Source organism: Paramisgurnus dabryanus, chromosome 14 (genome assembly GCF_030506205.2).
Source record: "Paramisgurnus dabryanus chromosome 14, PD_genome_1.1, whole genome shotgun sequence".
Lineage (NCBI taxonomy): Eukaryota > Metazoa > Chordata > Actinopteri > Cypriniformes > Cobitidae > Paramisgurnus > Paramisgurnus dabryanus.
This window is the reverse complement of record NC_133350.1, coordinates 33,454,435-33,476,115: the sequence shown is the minus strand read 5'-3', so window position 1 is coordinate 33,476,115 and position 21,681 is coordinate 33,454,435. Positions and strand designations below refer to the sequence as shown.

The window sequence follows — 21,681 nt, the reverse complement described above, 5'->3', positions numbered from 1 at the left end:
ATTGTGTTAACAGTGCGCAATATAACATGTGTTCATGTTTCACGTGTAAAAAAAGTGGTATTTTTCACACGATTAACTATCTGTATAGCGCTGTTTTCACTGTCTTTAAAACAGGCTGATGTCTTCATTGTTCTGTGAAGTCCCTCCTACAGAAATACGTAACGAGTTCTGATTGTGTAGATTGTTTGGTGTGTTGCGATTCGATAGCAGCTTAGCTTGCCGTTAGCTTAGCTGACGACTGACGTATTCCTGTGGGCGGAGTTTAGTCAAAAAAACTGTTCAACTGATGTCATTAAAGCAGGAAGTAGAGGGCTGAAGTCCAAACCGGACTTTCGCTGTAGGCTTTGAAATGTGAATTCTGTTAAAGAAAATATATCACCTGCAAGTGAACTTTGAGCTTTATCATTTTACAGGTCACTGATTCTTGAAACTTTGGCAAAAACATGTCCCACTAAAAAAAGTGCTAATTCTGTTGGAAATTAATAACATTTTAATGAAGAAAAAGAATCAATGTTATAATCAGGGGGTCCTTTTCACATATGTAAGGTTCTATTATAGGTTTATTTTTATTTTTAATTAATTTAATGATTATATGCTGGCCCATTGCCTACAAAATCAGCTGTCCTCGGTTAAGAGATAATCATTTCAACTTGATAAAAAAAAACAATAATAAAAACCAATAAAGTAATAATTGAATTGAATAATATATTTACCACATGAAAGGGTACATTGTAATATGTATTAAAAACTACAAACAGTGAGTTTTGAACAATATTTACTATTATTTTGTGATTGCTCAAAATGTGTCCCACATATTCGTCACCACCGTCAGATATTTATAAAAAGCAATAAAATCAGACAACTATAGGGTCAACTGCATTCCTGAGGACCCCATTTTTAAACCTTCAGCTCTACTGCATGCTTCAAGATCACTCAAGCTCCTGCATGTTTGCAATTTTCTCTTAAACTTGTTCATATTTTTGGACATTGCTACTGTGACAACCATAACATATCAACACCGTCATCTTTAAAAAAAAAAATTAGATTATGAAATAAATGTGTAATTTTTAAGAAGAGGTCTGAAGTAGCTAGCAACAGAGGGGAAACAAGATGCCTAATGTGAACAACTCATCTATTTTTTTCTCATCTATATTAGGTTTTTGTCACCACCGTCAGGTTTCCTGTCTTTTCTGTCAGGTTTTATGTATTTTAGGAAGTTATGATTTCATATTTGTTCATCACAGTGCTCAGGATTGTTCTTTTTTGGACCAAATATTTACATAAAGTTAAAGCAAGAAGCCATTGACTTGAGTGGTATACATTTTGGAATAATGAGGCCAATGTCACCACCGTCAGATGTAGTTTTATTTGTTTTAAATGAATATGCTTACAATATGTTTCTTTAGTGCTGTTGAGTTATTAAATTAATAGTCTCTATTAATACAAAAATATTTTTATTAAATAAAAAACATTACTTTTTCTATTTAGGCTTAAAGTAAACGTTGTTTGAGTAATAACTGGAAAAACGCCTTTTTTATGAAAAAAATAGAAACAGGGGAGGTTGCACCGTTAAATTGCTGAACAGCCAAGACCTTGGTCTATAATGATATACCTTCAGATTTTGTAATTTAACTAACTTTTTTTTCAAAATTTAAACCTGTTTTATCCAAATTCCCAAGAATCACTGAGGTATTATTTATGCTATTATAGCAACATTACACACTTATAGGGTTTAAAAATGGGATCAGAAAGAATGTGACCTTTAAATGCCATATTCTAATTCCATCATTTTTGGTTTCTAAGTAGTACTTATTACTTTTTTGGCCATATCCATATGACTCATTTGTTATTTAAGTACTAAAGTTAAGTTATGACAGTTAAGTCATCCTTTATATTTACCGTTCTACATGCGTGGTAAGCAATTGATATAATCAAATTATTTGGGTGAATGAACATCAGACTTTTGTGACTCAGACTCAGACTTCATATTCATGTGTGGGAATGTTGTCAGGCGTTGTTTACGTTCATGAGACCTTGTTTCTTCTGACATATCAAGCCCTCGGTTCCTCCCGCCTCTGCTCTGCTGACGCCATCTGTGCTTCCATCATATCCCCTTCACTTCCCATGATTCATCACACTGGGCATTCTCAACAAATGTCATCCTTAAAACTCTCAGATTCTATTGGAAATATTAGTCTACCTTGAATTTGAGGAACAGCACACAAAACGACCATGGATCACATTCAGACTTGGGTCCCTTGTAGGTACTTGGATCTGAATACAACCTGTGACATTGATCCCAGTCTCCCCCCAATAATGTGTGCTTCAGTTTCTTCATTTTTATATTCTGACTTTCATCATTTGCAGTGTTTCTAGTTGCGTCTTTGGTAATTTTACCACTACTTACTTATAAATAAAAGTTGAAGTATTGTATATTGAAGGCTTAGTTTTTAATCTCTCATTTACAGAGAGAGAGAGACTGAGAGTTAGAGGTAGAAGATTACTTAGCAGTTTGTGAATACATTTTGTGCATATCTCATTAAATAAAAAAATTATTTTACTTACAATCTATTACACTGATACACTTATTACAGGCGTGCTCTTAAACAATAGAGAAAGACAGTCTTTTCAGCTTGTCACTATAAATTGCTATTTTGTGGATTTTGTCAAGATATTTTTAAAGATATAAGACCTATGTAGAGTCATATGTTATAGTTGTGCTGTTCTACATAGGTGCTATATAGGACATAAAGTGCTTGCCCTATTTACAAGCTGGTGAACCATTTTTAGTGCTATTTAGCACCCTATTTTTGTATAGTGTATATAAATGGTTTATATAATAAAGTAGTTTGTTTATTGTATTTTGCTTTTTTACCCCAATTTATTCATGTTTATTTTTATATTCAAGTTTGCAGTCATTGCAAACGCAGCTGCTGTCATCTGGCAAACTTCACAGAGAGCAGGTGGCACAGAATAAGCGAGCAGCCGATTACAAGGTACATGTTTCTGAGTTTAAAAACAGCTGGACTGAGCACAACTGAATGTAAATGAATGCAGGGGGCTCAACCTGTTTCATATGAAATGCAAAATGGGTTTCTGTGCGCTCTAGGCCACAGTCAATGATATGGAAATTAAAGAAATATTGCTTTCTAGGTATTTTTTTAATGTCAAGTAAATTCTAGTGTGTAGATTCTTTCAGAACCTACTAGACATTTAGTAAGATGAGAATATCTCATCTTTTTTGCCACGATACTTAAATGTCCTAATTATTCTTCAAATATATTGAAGTCAATGGGTAAAATCAACTGTTTGCTTACCATCATTTATCAAAATAACGTATTTTGTGTTCAACCGAATAAAGAAACTGCTTCAGGTTAAGAACAACATGAGGGTAAATGTTGAGAGAATTTTCATTTTGAGGTGAATGGGTAAAGGCCAAATACACAAATAATGATTTACAAAAGCTTGAACTCAAAAGTTTCTTTCATCATAATGTTATTCAAAAGAGAAATATAAAATAATCAACAAAAATTAATACAACTTTGTGTATCTAATAATCTCACTACCAATCAACCGGGAAATATCTTATAGTACCTAACTCCCAAGGGTAATAAACAAGTGAGTCTCATGTGCCACTGCTCCCTCACCAATGTTAACAAAAACATGAACTGAAAACCTGTTACTAAAAAAAGACAAAATAATTAGCCCATTGTGTTTCATCAATACAATTTAACAAAGATTCAAAGGTCAAACTAAATTATGGTTAAAACTAGACTCTCCAGAAAGCGGTAATGACCGAATTAGACATAAGGCAAACAAGACCAGACCACAAAGAAAAAAGAGAGAGATCCGCTATTAACGCCATCAGACCTTTCATAATAGCAATCCCAGATGACATCACTCATCAATCCCAGATAACATCACAATACAAAACACAAGGAGCAGTCATATCCATCCAAATGCACGAGATGAAATCTATATTTGTCAGAAAAATCTATATTTTTACAACTTCAGTTGCTTCCATGTGCACATCTGTGTTAAAATGATGTGTTAAGAGAATTTTGATAAGAAACTGCCCTTACGTCATACCTTAAAAAAAACAAAAACAAAAAGAGTACATCAACAGTGCATCACCTGCTCACTATCATGACGTTCCAAATGACTTTCATACTTCAGAAAGAATGCAAAGGATTTTAAACGTATAATAAAAGTGGTTTATACATAAAGTAGCTTCAGTACTAGAGGTGTGAATCTTGTAAGTAGTAAATCCATTCGATTCAGTTTTTGGTTTGATTAAAAAAATCCAATATTGACTCGACTCACAATAAAAATCGATTTGATTCGCAATGCAAATCCATTTACGATTCAATTAAAAACAAATGTTTTATTAAATTTTAATGCAAGCAGCAATTCAACTTATAGGGAAAGAGTTCATGTATACAGTAGTCAAAAAAAGAATAGTGACAAATGACAAATTGTTTAGTTCACACTGTTTGTATTGTGATGACCAGTGAGGCATTGAAAGGGAAAAATGTGGACACTTTGAACTTTATTAAGTTAGCTTGTGTTATAATGAGATCATTTTCAGTTTACTGTGATGTGTACTTTAATATTTATATGGTCTGAAATATTTTCCTTACTTTTTAAATCACGATTCATTCAATAATTTTTTTTATCGATTATTTACCACACCACATTTTAAGATTGATGCATATGATAAAGAAACCACAAAGAGTGAATTGGTAAACCTCATGCAGTGAAACAGATCATTGAGTTGAACTTAAGGACCAAGTCCTTGAGATACTATTATGATGGTATTTTCTTTTTGAGTGAGTAAACCTTTTAGTATTCCCTGTAGGGATGTTCATTTCAGCATCTCTGTGCAGCGTCCAAACCATACTCAAGCACAGACATATGCAGTACAAATGATTTCTCATACAAATAATTACTTTACCAGACCGTCAGGGCAGCAATCACATCATCAGCATAATTTACAGCAGTGGTTCTCAAACTGGGGGCAGGGGCCCCAGTTTTATGACATTTTATAAAATAAATGAATTTATCATAAATTCTGTGTAATTAAACATAAAAAATAAGGCTACTAACAAACAGCACTACTTTGTATAATTTAATGTTTTATTTAATTAAAATGTTGCGTTTTAGAACACATTTATCATAACTTTTCTTTGGAGGGCGCGAAGGAAAGTTCCATACACACGGGGAGGGGGGGCGCACGTTGAAAAAGTTTGATATTCATAAATTAAGCAATTTTGTGAAATTTTTTTTTGCACAGATTTGAAAAATTTGTCAATATAATTCAATTCAATTTAATTCAATTTTATTTATATAGCGCTTTTCACAATTTGGTAATTGTATCAAAGCAGCTTTACATAATAGATGTAGTGAAAATCACAGAAAATCGTCAGATAGCATAACATAATACACGATAACACAAGCAGCTAAATTTGCTGCGGCTATAAATCAACATTATAAGCAAACGTATTACTAATGTAACGTATAGAAGTTAAGCCCAAAAAGGCTGCCTCCCCGGGTTGAAAAACCCCCTAGGAGAAAAACCCCCCCCCCGGAATTTTAGCCGGGGAAGTAAAAAAAAGTCCTAGGAGGAAAAAACCCTTGGGAGATATATATATATATATATACACATTGAAACGGAAGGAGATTAAGCGGGGATTAAGCGGGTTCTGCCGGTGGTCTTTGGTCAGGCATCAGCTGGACATCACGTTGAAGAACAGCCAGTAGATCAGAGGTGTGCCGACTTTCACATTTACCGGAACTGGATCTGGATCTGTTTGTCTTATTGTCCTCGGGATCGAGGACGAGACAGGGAGAGAGAAACAAAATCTTATTAGCGTAGGGGCCGTTCACATAAATAGCAAGTGTCACACAGTAATGTGGTTTTAGTCAGCTCGGTTCCGGGCAGGCTAACTATTGCTGGTTAAGTGTATTACATATAGTTGATGATTTTAGAAACAGAAACAGAACTCGTTTGACTAAGGCCAGAGGCCCCACTGCCGTCGTTAATACTAACGTACAGTGGCAAACGGTTCTGTATGACATACTATTTTTAAGGCCATGGGAAAAGGCCAAAATTGCAAACCGACCATATTTGGCAATTAAGACTCAATCGACAACCAATGCAAAGTTTCAGCATATTACTAAAGAATATTAATGACATTTACCATGTTTTGGAATGTTGACGAAAAAAAGGTTTTAGTTTATTCATTAATTTATTTATTTATTAGGTTGTACAAGCTAGCTATTGGGAGATAAGTGTATTACATATAGTTGAGGATTTTAGAAACAGAAACAGAACTCGTTTGACTAAGGCCAGAGGCCCCACTGCCGTCGTTAATACTAACGTACAGTGGCAAACGGTTCTGTATGACATACTATTTTTAAGGCCATGGGAAAAGGCCAAAATTGCAAACCGACCATATTTGGCAATTAAGACTCAATCGACAACCAATTCAAAGTTTCAGCATATTACTAAAGAGTATTAATGACATTTACCATGCTTTGGAGTGTTGACGAAAAAAAGGTTTTAATTTATTCTTAATTTATTTATTTATTAGGTTGTACAAGCTATTGGGAGATAAGTACTATTGCTAAAACAAACTATGCGAATGCCTTGTTAAAGAGAAAAGTTTTAAGTCTAGATTTAAAGTTATCTACTGTCTCTGATTTTCGGACGTCGGTTGGTAAATCATTCCATAGCTTAGGGGCTAAGTAGGAAAAGGATCTGCCACCTTTAGACACTTTTGATATTTTAGGGATAATTAAGAGGCCAGAATTTTGTGACCGCAATGCATGTGATGGATTGTATTCTAATAATAATTCTCTAAGATATGAGGGTGCTAGGCCATTTAAGGCTTTGTAGGTGATTAGTAATATTTTAAATTGTATACGATATTTAACTGGTAGCCAGTGTAAAGATGCCAGAATTGGGCTTATGCGGTCATACTTCTTAGATCGAGTAAGAACTCTTGCAGAAGCGTTTTGAACTAGCTGAAGCTTGTTTACCTGATTTGCATGGCATCCTCCGAGTAATGAGTTACAATAGTCTATTCTAGAGGTCATAAAAGCGTGGATAAGCTTCTCTGCATCTGATGCAGACAACATATGGCGTATTTTTGAGATATTTTTAAGGTGGAAGAATGCTGTGCGGCAGACATTGGAGATATGGCTGTCGAAGGATGAATTTCTGTCGAACATCACACCTAAATTCTTAACCGTGGAGGTTGGCACCACAGTGCAGCCATCTATGGGCAACTTGTAGTCTGTCATATTATTTTTGTAGCGATTCGGTTCGATAACAAGTATCTCTGTCTTATTGGAGTTTAGCATAAGAAAGTTATGTGCCATCCAGTCACTTATATCGCTGATGCAGTCTGATAGCTTAGAAAAATTGTGTGTTTCGCTAGGATGTGAGGAGATGTAAAGCTGTGTGTCATCTGCGTAGCAGTGAAACTGTATGTTATGATTCCTGATAATATCTCCCAGAGGTAACATATATAACGAGAACAGGATAGGACCTAAAACTGATCCCTGCGGTACGTCGTATTTAACCAGGGAGTGATGTGACTCCTCCTCATTTACATAAACAAAGTAATAGCGATTGGTTAGATACGATCTGAACCAGGCTAGTGCTTGACCACTGATGCCAACATAGTTTTCTAGCCTATTAAGTAAGATTGTGTGATCTATTGTGTCAAAGGCTGCACTAAGGTCTAATAATATAAGGAGTGATATTTCACCACGATCGGATGTTAATAGGAGGTCATTTGTAACTCTAAGCAGCGCTGTCTCTGTGCTATGGTGGGGCCTGAATCCTGATTGGAACTTTTCATACGTACTATTATTTGCTAAGAATGTACGTAGCTGGCTTGCCACTACTTTTTCTAATATTTTGGAAAGAAAAGGGAGATTTGAGATTGGTCTAAAGTTATTTAGATCTCCCTGGTCAAGGTTTGGTTTTTTAATGAGCGGTCTAATAACTGCTAGTTTGAAAGCTGTTGGAACGTAGCCTAATTCTAGTGATGAGTTAAATACATTTAGTACTGGGTTAGACACTATAGGGAATACCTCTTTGAGTAATTTTGTGGGAACAGGGTCCAATATACAGGATGATGATTTGGATGACGCTACTAATTTAGAGAGCTCTTCTATTGTAGTAGGTTTAAATGACTCAAGATGTTCGTATGGTAAGCTAGCGTTAAATATATTACTGGGTAGAGTGGTGGCTGCTTGGGTACCTACAATGTTTTCCCTAATAATCATAATTTTCTTAGTAAAGAAGTTCATGAAGTCGTTACTATTGTGTGGGAGTTTATTAGTGGGTTCTGTTTGTTCTTTATTTCTAGTCAGTTTCGCAACTGTGCTAAAGAGGAAGCGAGGGTTATTATGATTTTCTTTAATAAGATTGCTGAGATACATAGATCTGGCAATTTTTATAGCCTGTCTGTAGTGTTTAACACTCTCTTTCCATGCTGCACGCCATACCTTTAACTTTGTGCTTCTATAGTTTCTTTCCATTTTTCTAGCAGCCTTTTTAAGGGCTGCGGTATGATGGTCGTACCATGGAGCTGGTGTTTTTTCTTTGATTCTCTTTTTTCGAATTGGAGCTACGGCATCCAATGTGTTAGAACAAATACTGTTCAGGTTTTCTATTACAATATCTAGATCTTCAGGATTATCTGCTACATGTTTCATTTGGGACAGGTCTGGAAGAGTGCTAATAAAGTTATCTTTAGTGGTAGAAATTATTGTTCTGGCTAGTCGGTAGCATATTGTGGATCGAGTGATCCTATCTAGAAGTACCGTGTATGAGACAAGGCAATGGTCTGAAACTGCATTGCTCTGAGGTGATATCTCGATTTCATTAATATTGAGCCCGAGTGACAGAATTAAGTCTAATGTGTGCCTACGAGTATGCGTGGGCCCTGTCACGTTTTGTCTAATATCGAGAGAATTTAGAATATCTATAAACGCTAATCCTAATGTATCTGTTGGGTTATCAACGTGTATATTAAAGTCACCAACGATAAGAGCTTTATCTACAGTGACTACGAGGTCAGACAGGAAATTTGATATTTCTTTAAGAAAATCTGCATGATGGCCCGGAGGTCTATAGATTGTAGCAAGGACAAAAGAGAGCTGTTTATGGTTACGATCAGTTATTTCCATATTTAATAGCATTATTTCAAATGAATTAAATATTAGTTCAGATTTTTGGTTAACTTTAAAAATGTTGTTGTATATTGTAGCTACACCACCCCCTCTCCCCTTTAATCGCGGTTCATGTTTATAATAGTAGTCTTGTGGGGTGGATTCGTTTAAACTAATGTAATCGTCTGCTTTAAGCCAGGTTTCTGTTAAAGAGAGTGCATCTAAGTTTTGGTCAGTAATTATTTCATTGACAATGGGTTCTTTATTGGTAAGCGATCTAATGTTAAGAAGGTCGAATTTTAACATTCGAGGTTCATCTGTAAACGTATTGTTTTCTAATTTTATGTTAGTAAGATTTGTACGAGACGAGGTAAACGGTGCTCTGTATTCGTTTGTTCGAGGAACGCACACAGTTGAAATGTGTTGATACTCTGGTAAGATAGACTCTAAGTTCTGGGATATATGTGATCTTGACATGTCAGAGCAGCTAACAGATGGACGGGTAGGCCGATCTATCTGTTTCCTGACCTGGGCCCTGGGTAGTCAGACTGTATTAGAATTAAGAGTATTGGTCAGATTTCTAGAGAGTATAGCATTTCCTTCCGATGACGGATGAAGGCCATCTCTCTTTAGCAGGTCAGGTCTCCCCCTGAAGTGCTTCCAATTGTCTATAAACCCTACGTTATGCTGAGGCCACCATTTTGACAACCAGTGGTGAAGAGACACTAATCTGCTATAAGTTTCATCACCCCGGTAGGCGGGGAGGGGACCAGAGCATATTACATTATCTGACATTGTTTTTACAATTTCACACACCTCTTTAATAGTATCTTTGGTGATCTCCGACTGGCGGAGTCTGGTGTCATTTGCGCCGGTATGAATAACAATTTTTGAAAACTTACGCTTAGCATTAGCCAGCACTTTAAGTTTGGATCTAATGTCTGACGATCTGGCTCCCGGTTTACAGTCAACTATGGTGGCTGGTGCCTCAATGTTCACGTTCTTAAGTATCGAGTCTCCAATAACAAGGGCACCTTTAACAGATGTCTCAGCCGATGTATTGCTCAGGATGTCGAATCTGTTAGAAATTACTAGGGGGGACTTCGATGGGCATCGAATATGACTACGCCACCTGATAGTCACCCAGTTAGTCGGCCGTGTTAACTCAGTTGCCGGAACCGAGCTATGTGTACTACGCGTTACCGTAGGCGCACCCGAAACAACAGTGTTTGAAACATCAACATTAGCGGTTTTACTGTCCTCAACGAGCGTTCAGATGTGCGCTTCTAGTTCTGAAACCTTCTCCGTTAGCCTTACTACTTCAATACATTTAACACATGTAAACCCCTCTGTGCTGACGGAAGAAGCTAAACTGTACATGTGGCAAGTAGTGCAGGTTACAATGACAAGCGGAGTCTTACCGTTTTCATGCTGGGCGATATGCGGTCCGTGAAGCTGCATCGAGATGGGTGCTCGCTCGTTGCATGCCTCGGTCGTCTCCGGGTGCCTGGAGCCAGGGTAATGTGGGGCACGCTGTACCGCCTGGTGCGAATGCCAGGCAACAACTCCTCCACAGCTTCCCGCTCTGGTGAGGAAAGGTCTGAAAAACATACATCGGATGTGTCCGCCATTAGATCGAAAAGGAAGGCAGATTTACAGTAAACAGACAGTGAGCAAGTGCTAGTGGGCTATATGCTAACACTAGGTGTTTACTAGTGATAGATCGTTTTACTTATTAATACTGTTCAATAATTGTCACGGTAAAGTATTCCTAAGATAAATTTGTACGTTATATTATATAGATAGGAACGAGATAGTAAGAAAATAGGATTTAGATGATGAACTCGACGGAGCTCCAATGCACAGAGCAGCGTTTCCCCGTTTGTTTATGCTAGCGTGCTATATGCTAATACTGGGTGTTTACCAGCGATAAATGGTTTCAGTTATTGATACTGTTGAATAATCGTCACGGTAAGGTATTCCTAAGATGAACTAGTGAGTTATATTATATAGATAGGAACAAGATAGTAGAAAAATAGGATTTAGATGATGATCTCGACGGAGCTCCGACAACAGTGTTGCCACTCTCTTGCGTCTCTCGATAAATATATCTTAAATAATGATCCCTAATTCCATGTCTTGACTTTTCTTGACTTATGAGTCACTAAAGGTTTAATATCTCAAATGTGAGTGATACTAATGTAAAAATTTCCAGCACATTGCACTCTTGTTAGTCAAGTTATTATGTGATCACACTTCAGACAGGCTCATAATTAAAGTCAGTCTTATGCCAACTTCTACATTTGCTCCAAATGTTATTTATCAGAGAGCAAAGAACGGAGGTGCTAAAACAAGAGCGAGAGCAATATCCTTACGTAAGACATGCACCATCTGACAGTTGGGCTTGTGTGTTTGTGCATGTGTGTGTGCATGCATGTGTTTGTGTCTGTGTGGATACTGTAGGATCTTATTAAGGAATTTTTTTGTACACCTGGCTAAATAATCATTGCATTGCATCTCGTGCTGGCAGCTGCCCATCTGGTCACTGATATGAATTATCCGTCTGCTGTGTTGACTCTCTTGTCATTATTTATTCATTTCTTCATCCTGTATCGATCGGCACCCCTGTTCAGCTAATTATGCCATACTTTTTATTTTCACCGAACCCCTGTGTGTTCTAAGCCAATTAGATGAGCCGGATATCCATGATGTAATTACTATTTGCTCTGTCACACACACGCACACGCACACGCACACGCACACGCACACGCACACACACACACACACACACACACACACACACACACACACACACACACACACACACACACACACACACACACACACACACACACACACACCATACAGCTATTCTCGCTTAGATAGTGAGATAAATTCACATGATTTCTGATGAAGTACTCACCTCTGCAAAATTGGATAGCGTGTAATTTCTTCCATTTTCCTCACAGGGCAAACACACTCAGCAGATTCGTGGTTAAGTTGACTTCACTTCCCTCTTGGCTCTTGGGTCTCTGATGTGTCTATGAGCTCTGTTATTGTTTTGTTAGCGATTAAAGAGAACCATTAATGTTTTTTTTAACAAATTGTCAGGAAAAGTGTTTAAAAAAATATATTTTTGAATTATCTTTGACTAGTCTTATTTGTCTTCACACTAGTTTCAAAGCAATGATGTTTCCTAAGTAGAGTTACTTTGTAAATGTTGTGTAAACATTTACACATAACTCAGGGCTCTTTTCTACTGGAATGTGACATATTTGTAAGTGGATATAGTTTATAGTACTAAATCTTTTAAATATTTAGTGTGGAGTCCCACAGGGTTACATTTTAGGACCACTTCTCTTTCTGTGTATGTGACCTTAAGATAATGTAATCAGGAAGCGTGCAGTAAACTCATTGCTATGCAGAAACACTTTGTCTGTTTATGCCTGTTTTGTAACACTGGGAAATTTAAAGCATAATCGTTTGCATGTTAGACATTACAGATGACACATTATATTCAATATCAGTTTAAAATGTAATTTACATTATACGGACTAGATGTTACAATCCCAACCGATTCAGTCCCATTCTTTTTGTGTGTTTTGAGGCATCATCTTGGTTGGGAGGTTTTTATTGGTGACTATGAGGGAAACCACCCATTGGCCCAAAGTTGGAAACCAATCGGCATGGCTTACTGAATTGTTTAACAGAGTCAGATTTATCTGACTCCAAAAGATAAAATCTTGCTGTTTATAATACGAATTGGAATGATTATTACTTTTTAGCAATCACAGAATTTGAATAGATGTCTGGTTATTCTGATTTTAACCCTACTTGGTATTGCCTTTGTTCACCCGGTTCCACATTGTCGCACAGGATCCACGCCCCAGATGTTTTTTAATATTTAATAATATTATTATTAATGATCACAATCGAACCAGGCTGGGTTGTTGCCAGATGTTGGACTATACACTTAGATGGCCACTCCATGCTTGCGTATTTCTAAACTTACTTTAATGAGTCCCCTTTAAGATGCAACTTAATTATTACAATAATTAACTCTGCCATTCATCACAAGACACCCTCCGCCAAGGCAGGCCCAACGCAGGCTGATCAGATCAGCAACGTCTTTTATGGTCTTTATCATGGCCTGCCCTCTAATGCAGTGGTTCTCAAACTGGGGGCCGTATGCTGAAAAAGTTTGAGAAACACTGCTCTAATGCCCACTTCCTTCAAAAGCCTTGTAGTAGAACTGGCAACAAAGCCTGCAGCTTACTTCTTCATGCTCCAGCACCTTTGCTGTGCCTCAGCTGCCAATGTAGGCATAGTGCTGCTTTTTCCTTTTGTTTGATTCACCGATGGATATTCCCAGGGGACGTTAGCTCAACAATGAAGAAACGATGACAGGTGGACCATAGCAGTAGGTCTGGGTGCAGGTTGGTTACAGAAATTGCTGGTGGGAGAGTAAGTCTCTCCTCTAAGTTGACTCACATTTCCCAGTCGCTGGCTGGATTTAATGGGCTAGAATCTGATGGTAAGGGGTTAGTCTACTTAATTTCCCTTTCTTGGATGATGGTTATTGGCTTTTGGGGATACTCTGGGTATTTGGGAGATGGCATTGATTGTGTTTCTTTTATATTTGAAGGTCGAGGCTAGGCATCTCAACACTTTGTTGTAGCGCCAGATATATCTTCCTTGTGCCAAAGAGATCCCGGAACCCACCAATATTTTTTAAGGATTGCTGTGGTTGCACAGAGAAGACACGCATCATTCTCTCCAAGTCAAAGGTGTATATTTGCTGGATAGGGCAGAACATCTTATGTGGCTCTGATAATATAACTTATCCTGTTGGATTGCATATTCCACAGCTCACTCTAGTTGAATTTCCTTTTCTCTATGCCATCTCATTTCACTCATTGGCCCAGACAACCCTCTTGCGTGTCTGGCTGCTTCATCATAGCGTCGAACCTCCATCCCCACCATTTGATGCCGCTCGGTTGGAGTGCCTTTTCCCATGTTGGTGTTCTTGTTCCTAACCCAACTCCTCCCCTACCCTGTTGAATCTGCCCCACTATCTCCCAGTGTCCGAGAGCGGCCTTTGCATGTACTACTGTTGTGGCCGGCTTTATTTTCCTCCCAGTTGCCAAGGTGGGAGCAGCGTCACATATCAAGGGATCCTAAGACTCTGTGAGTGTCAACTCCAGACATACTTTTGCACATTTGTACTCTTCCACTAGGCAAGAAAAGAGCTCTGTCCACATAAACGCCAACACTGCTCATGCATCTTGGAAGCCCATTCCAATTCCTACTTAAGCATTCACCAGTCTTTTCACTCAACTGACGTGGGTTATGGTAGCCTTATAAATAATGATTGGCCGCTTTAGATGGGAAAACAGCCCAAAGTGGATGCACCACAAGTTCAAATTGTCTAGAAGGGCTGTGTTGTTGATCTGCTTGAGGCCACTGATTGTTTCCTGCCATTTGTCATTGAGGGCTGCTTTATGGTATTGTCTCCCCACTGATTCAAAACCTCTCATTGGCAAGCTGGCTGAGTTTGATCTTAAAACACGCCCAATCTTTTAAAGATGCCCAGTTAAAGTTATCCTGAAACTTATCCCCTAGGTGTTTTGTGCATGGATTTGTAGTTGTTATTATCGTCATGTCTTTTATGAATGCCCTGATTGTGGGAAGACGTTTAGGGATAATGTTTGATATTTGATGACGACTTCTTCTTAGGAATGAGGATCTCTACTGCTCTTCACCATACCTGTACTGCTCTTCACGATGACCTTTATTTGGGGCCAGAGGTATTTCTGCAGGCCAGGGGTATTTTTTACACTTTTCACATATGAAATGATGTTATGTCCGTGGGTTGATGCTGACCTTACCCGCTTTACGGTACTTTCAACATCACTCCATGTAGGGGGCCTGGTATCCATCTGGTACACTGGTGGTTAATTAAGTGGTATGTTGGTCAGGATAGTAGCAGGCAGATGCCTCTGCTTATAAGAGTAAATGTCAAGTGCTCCTCTAGTTTGCTCACTGGTACTTTTAAGGTACCCATCTTCTCTTTTACAAAAAGGAATTTGGCAAACTTGTTTAGGTCTTTGTAAAAAGTGGCCCTCGCCCGGTCCTTCTTTTTTACGCTGCTTCCTCAATGCGCTGCCTGATGTAATTTTATAGTGCTTCAATACCAACTTTTTACACATTTGTGTTCACCTTCCACTGCTTCCTCTGCTCCCTACCCAAAATATTAATATTAATACAAATGTTAAAAAAGCAATTTTCAATCCAGAGTTTTGTTAACTAATTTTTGTTCTATAAAATGCATGTACATTTATTGCTAGACATGTATTACATTAAATGCATTATTATCCAAACAGATTCAGGGAATATATATTTTTTTATTTTGTATGTTGGTATGAGAATCAAACCCATGACCCTAGCATGCAAACATGTATTGTATTGTTTATTCATTTCAGAATGCAGAAGGCTATAACATGAGCATACCAATGCCTGGCCACCCGGTAAACTTTTCCGAGATGACAATGTCTCAAGCTCGGCAGGATGTGGAACAGCTGGAGAAGCTTATCTCTAAGCATGACGTGCTCTTCCTGTTGATGGACACTCGAGAGAGCCGCTGGCTTCCTACAGTCATCGCTGCAAGCCAAAGAAAGGTGGTCTCCTCCCTTCAATCTTTCATCTTTTATTTAGTTATTTCCTTCCACTATGGCTGTCAACCTTTTGCATGTTCAGTTGTTGGTTTTCTTATTTATCATCTCTATTTAATCATCCTTAACCAAACTGTACTAGTGATACTATAGTAAAAGTCTAGTCACTATAAATATTGGTACACTGTATAGTTTGTTTACACTTTATGTACATTGTTGCTAATATAGTATGATGACAGACAATTATTTGGTCCTCGGTTCATTTTCTCTTGTTTTGTGGATGTCCAGATATTCTTACTGTAAAAAAACACAATCATTTTTAAGAAAATCCCATCAACAGCTAATAAATCAGGGCAAATAACATTTGAAATAGTTTTTACTTTGATTTAATAATTTTCTGGCTTTGATTTAAGTCATGTTGAAAAAAAAAGAGTTTTAGGAGTTTAAAGGCAGGGTGCATGATCTCTGAAAGCCAATGTCATGACATTTGAAATCACCTAAACAAACGCCACTACCCCAATAGAATCTGGACCTTCTTTTGATATACCCGCCCCACACATACGCAACCCAGGCAACGATGTGGGTTAGTAGACACACCCCTTACTGCTGATTGGCTATAAGTGTGTTTTGGCACTCGGCCCGACTGCCATTTCCAAAGTGTTTTTCAAAAATCATGTACCCCGCCTTTAATATTTCTGTTTGTCTTTAGCTGATAGTTAATGCTGCTTTGGGATTTGACACATTTGTGGTGATGAGGCATGGCCTGAAGAAACCCAAAGAATCTCGATCTGAAGACTCCAGCCCTATGTCTGCTTCCTCCAACTCATCCTCTTCCTCTACACCAGCTGCCACCACGACACCAGGTGCAATGTCACTATATTCTCTTTAATTTTATTTTCCTCTCATCTTTAAAGTTGAAGCCAGTGAATTGCAGATTAATTAATTCCCCCTCCTTGCATTTGTTGTTGCATTAATGTCACATTTTAGAGCAAAATGAGCTGCTAAAGGCTTTACAGCAGTTTACAGATATATAGACATATACTCTAATATCTATAAGCCCATTTTTATATTTCATTGTAAGCATGACAAATTTTTATTCTCAGGAGCGTCTTTGTTCTCCAACATACCGGGACATCGTCTAGGCTGCTACTTTTGTAATGATGTTGTTGCTCCTGGAGATGTGAGTACATGAACAAAGTTGAATTCATGTTTTTTAAGGAAATTTAGGCTTACCTAAAGATGCATAATGTTTTAAATGTGTAATATTTAACATATAACCAAACTAATCAATTATATATAAAATTAAATATTTTTATTAAATATAAAAAATCACTCAGTGATTGAAATTAAACATGTTCCTGCTAACTTTACCCATCATTACCCATCCTGTCATATAGTGATGATCATATTTTGTTTCAGGATGTTGTGATTTTCAGATATATTTATTGATCATATTTAGTTTAGTTTTTGAATTCACTGATGGTAAACCCTTATCTGTGTGTTAGTCTACCAGAGACAGAACTCTTGACCAGCAGTGCACAGTCAGTCGTCCTGGTCTGGCCATGATCGCTGGAGCGTTGGCTGTTGAATTGATGGTATCTATACTCCAACATCCAGAGGGGTAGGTGTTCATCATTTACTTAAACCTCCTAAAACACATGAGGAGATTGAACTAATGGCTGCTTGTGCCTGTTGGAATTCTGCCAAACGTGTGCTTGTGTGTATTAACCACACAATACATACTAGTAGTTCTCTGCACGTCTGAAAATATTATTAAATTGCTTCATATGACCAAAAACATAATAATTCAGACTAGGGGTGGGCGATAAACTGCTAGGTATGATAAACCGGTAGAGATTTTGGACTATATTGAGGTTAAGTGGCCACGTCACGTTGCTGTGCGCGTGGTCATAAAACTAAAGGTGTTTGTACACGTATTTAAGCACCACAGTTTTAAATCAAGTGATTCTAAGCAATTAACACACAAACAAACAAAAGTGCTAAATGCGCGCACTGTTTCTATATGAGAGGAGCATGCACACCATACATCCGCTGCTTATTGAGCTCATAAGCATTCTTGCTGCTTTATTGGCCTAAGATACACAATACGTCAAAATTCCCATCTTTGCAAGTATCCTCATAAACACAACCATTTAGGTCTTAAGAAAAAGTAAACAGCTGGAAAAGTAAACACATGTGTAACAGTATATTAGATAAGGACTTGAAGGGGAAGTGACCTAATTTTGCTTCAGTAAGCTTGGTTTTTGTTTATGTTGTCTTCTTTTATGCTTGTAAGTTTTTTGTGAGAATTATAAAAAATCTATGGCATTAAATATGGCTTGATGGATAACATTGTAAGAATGAATCCTATCATGATATGATTGATCATATTGCCCACCCATAGTTCAGACCTATATTTTTTTATATATTGTACATTCATTTTTACAGAGGGGATGTAGAAGTGTGTATATTAAAATATTTAGCATATTTTTCATCCTCCTTTTTTATCTGTTTACCTGAGGGTATTAATCGGTCAAAATATTTTCTGCGTCAGCGGTTTACAGTAATGAAATTTATCCCCAAATTTTCAAAGGTTTTTCCTATCTCCAGTGAAGTATATACTTTTAGTGCACAGTACAAGTTCACAGATTTATATTTTTAATCTGTTAGCATCGATAACATTAACTCTAAGCAGCTTGGTTTCGCTTTCTTTGAACCTTGTGTTTCAGTCAGTGGGAAACTTTTGAGGCATTATGACGTACGACTGAAGTGCAAATGCATAAAGCCTGTATGATGTTGCTTTTTATGTATTTCTAGGCCACATGAGAGTCTATAGAAAGCTTTCATCTATGTTTATCTTTCACAGATGACTTTAAAAAGCAGGGGTTATAGAGTTCCCTACAGTAGATAGCACTGGCATCGTGCAGATAGTCTCTCTTCAGATGCATTAAGCTGTTATAGAGCACTGATGGATGCTCTGGAAGGCCAGATAAAAGCCTTCAGATAAGGAGACACAAAAGACTTGCGCTCGTATGAGAAGAGACCCACAACTGCAGGAATTCAGATTAATGTCAAAGTCAAACCATACGCTGAGTTGAATACACTCAGATTTCTTTAACAGCTACGTTGCTGTTTTTTTACATTTTAATGAATGAATTTGCAAAACAAAATTAATTACAATATTTTCCAGACTATTCCACTATTTTCATAGTATGGCAGGTCCTGGAACTTCTAGTCAGGTGCGACTTATACGTCAAAATTATTTCATATGAACCAAGAGGAACCATTACCGATTACAGCCGTGAGAGTCCATTCTATGCTGCTCCTGTATTTATGTAATTTAATGGATTCAGTGATGTTAAATGACTTTAGGACGTTTTTGAACTTGATTTGGCTTGTCGTGTTAATTTAGCCTATTCAGCCTTCCAGATATTTTGTGTATTGTGTAAATAATGTTTATGTAACTTTAACATGTACGGACACCTATTTAGCCTGTTGTACTGTGCTATTGTTTAGTTGAATAACTTGCCTTTCCAGATTAAATGTCTGTTCTTCGGCTTGGATTTTTTAAAATAATTTTCTAAATAAACACGACCCATAGTCCAGTGCAACTTATATATGTTTTTTTTCTCTTCAAAACGCATTTTTGACCTATGCAACTTTACTTGGAGCGACTTATAGTCCGGAAAATACGGTAGATTGTACTTAAAGTAGAAGTATTTGAGATGTTAAAACCTCTTTCCCAGGTTCTATTAAAACAACTATAGCCATGTTTCCACCTAAGGCTTTTTTGCAAAAAAGGTTTGGTGCATTATAAAGTTTATTGATATAGCCGATGAAAAAACTTTTTGTTGATTACATTTTGCAGATGTCACCAAAATGATTTTCCTTTAATTTGACACATAATTTCAATGTTGATAACTCAAATTTTGCAAAATCTAGTTTTGAAGCTCTTTTTGGCTAAAAAGGCTTAAATGCTAAAATAGATATTCATCATGAGCATTCTTCCAGCTTTAGTCGTAAAAGCTGAAGACCCGAATCAAATCAGGTGGTGGTCTTTTGATATATCGCACACTTGCAAGTTTTTGTGAAATTAAAATGGCCACAACCGGGTAAAATTCAAGAAACTGTTTGAAAATTCTCATTTTTTTTAAGCACAAAAGGTACATAATTGGGAAATACTAAAAAATATGTCTGGAAATGGCTTTGTGTAAGATTCCTTTTGCAATAAATTAAAACAGATTAATTTTCATTATTTGTGATGTCATCATGCACACAATTTTATGGATTTAACAGTTTAATATAACAGACTGAAGACAATAAACCTTTTTAGGCATATTTACCTAGTCGATAACAAATGAAACGAGTGGCATATGAGACATTTCTAGGTTGACATCCTTAGCGCAGTGGTTATGTAGTGTGTTTATATTGCTCTGTTTGTTTTGGGGAGGCTGAAATGGTTGGTTCTGGATTAGTCAAAGTAAGCGTATGAGGGTGACTCTATCAGTCTGTGTCATTTTGCAGATGTGATTTTATGTATTATTTAACAGAATTGTTGCAGTTAAAATCATAACATGTGTTCTTCCAACTTCATAATGGTTCAGAACTGTCTGGGCAGACATGCAAAATACTGTTGTCTGTAGGTTTGCAACAGATGATGCCTTGAGATGTAAAAATACTGTTATAGTTTTCATTTAAGAAAGAAATGACACACTTTACGTCTGGGTTTGAAATGTGATTGGCTTATTTAATAATAGAGTTCCTCATGTAGAAACACTTCCAGTCACACAGAATGCATTAGTAAGAAATGAGACGTAACTTTCAGATGTTTAATGAATTCCTCGTTAACTATTTATGACACTTTGACATTTGAATCGCATACTTATGGCCTCATGATCTATGACAAAATCCAGCAGCTCAGAATATTCATCCAACAGCACACACATATGCAGAAACTAAGTGAAATTGCTTAATCTAAAACTGCTTTTTAAAACGTGTGTGGGATTCAATGTTTTTTTAATTCTTTATAATCATTATAATCTTTTTCTTTTGTGGAACACAATAATTGTATTTTTGAAGAATGTTCACACAGCTCTTTTTCATACAGCATACACTAGCATATACTGGTCACATTTATGACAATAACAATAAAACCATACTTTTAAAGCCATACAGCATCTTTGTTAGAAACAGTATAGACATTTATTCAGAAATTATCTGTGTTTCATAAAAAATCAGATCAAATGGAATCTCATATGGGTCAGTAAATAAGGGTAAATATGTATGTACTGTATATATACTTCAAAAGCTTCTGAAATAATTTCTAGTAATATGGTCATTCTGCTTTATCTCCGTCAGAGGTTATGCCGTGGCCAGTAGCAGTGATGACCGAATGAATGAACCTCCAACCTCACTGGGTCTTGTGCCCCATCAGGTCAGTAATGAGTTTATTATTAAACTCTAAGCTATGTATATTATTTTTCATCAATATTAAATTGAAATAACAATTGTGAAATGGGATTTTAAACTGATCTAGGGCTGGGTATTGTTTAAAATCTTTCGATCCGGTGCGTCAAGTTTAAACCATAGACTGTAAAAAATAGGTTCAAACGCATCGTCCATTTTGCGAGACGAGGGCATGAAGGCTTTGCGATGCGGAGAGACAGGCGCGAGTATTTCATAAGCATTGAGAGACACAAGCTGCGCGCGTGGGTCAAGTTTAAACACCTTGTCGAGACTGTTGTGGGAGACGCGCGCAATGCCTTGCCATGCAGAACCAGGCGCGAGACACAGGCTGTGTGCGTGCTTTAAATTGAAACCCCTC

The 21,681-nt window shown here is 37.2% G+C and overlaps 1 protein-coding gene across 1 annotated transcript in view; it reads left to right on the top strand.

The window, feature by feature from the left end:
* Positions 1–21,681, top strand: part of atg7 (ATG7 autophagy related 7 homolog (S. cerevisiae)) — a 111,738-nt gene that overhangs the window by 24,800 nt on the left and 65,257 nt on the right. The window contains exons 13-17 of the mRNA XM_065265950.2: positions 15,669–15,863; positions 16,567–16,720; positions 16,961–17,037; positions 17,363–17,478; positions 21,216–21,291. Coding sequence (XP_065122022.1) covers positions 15,669–15,863; positions 16,567–16,720; positions 16,961–17,037; positions 17,363–17,478; positions 21,216–21,291 — 618 coding nt within the window. The remainder of the gene's footprint in view (positions 1–15,668; positions 15,864–16,566; positions 16,721–16,960; positions 17,038–17,362; positions 17,479–21,215; positions 21,292–21,681) is intronic.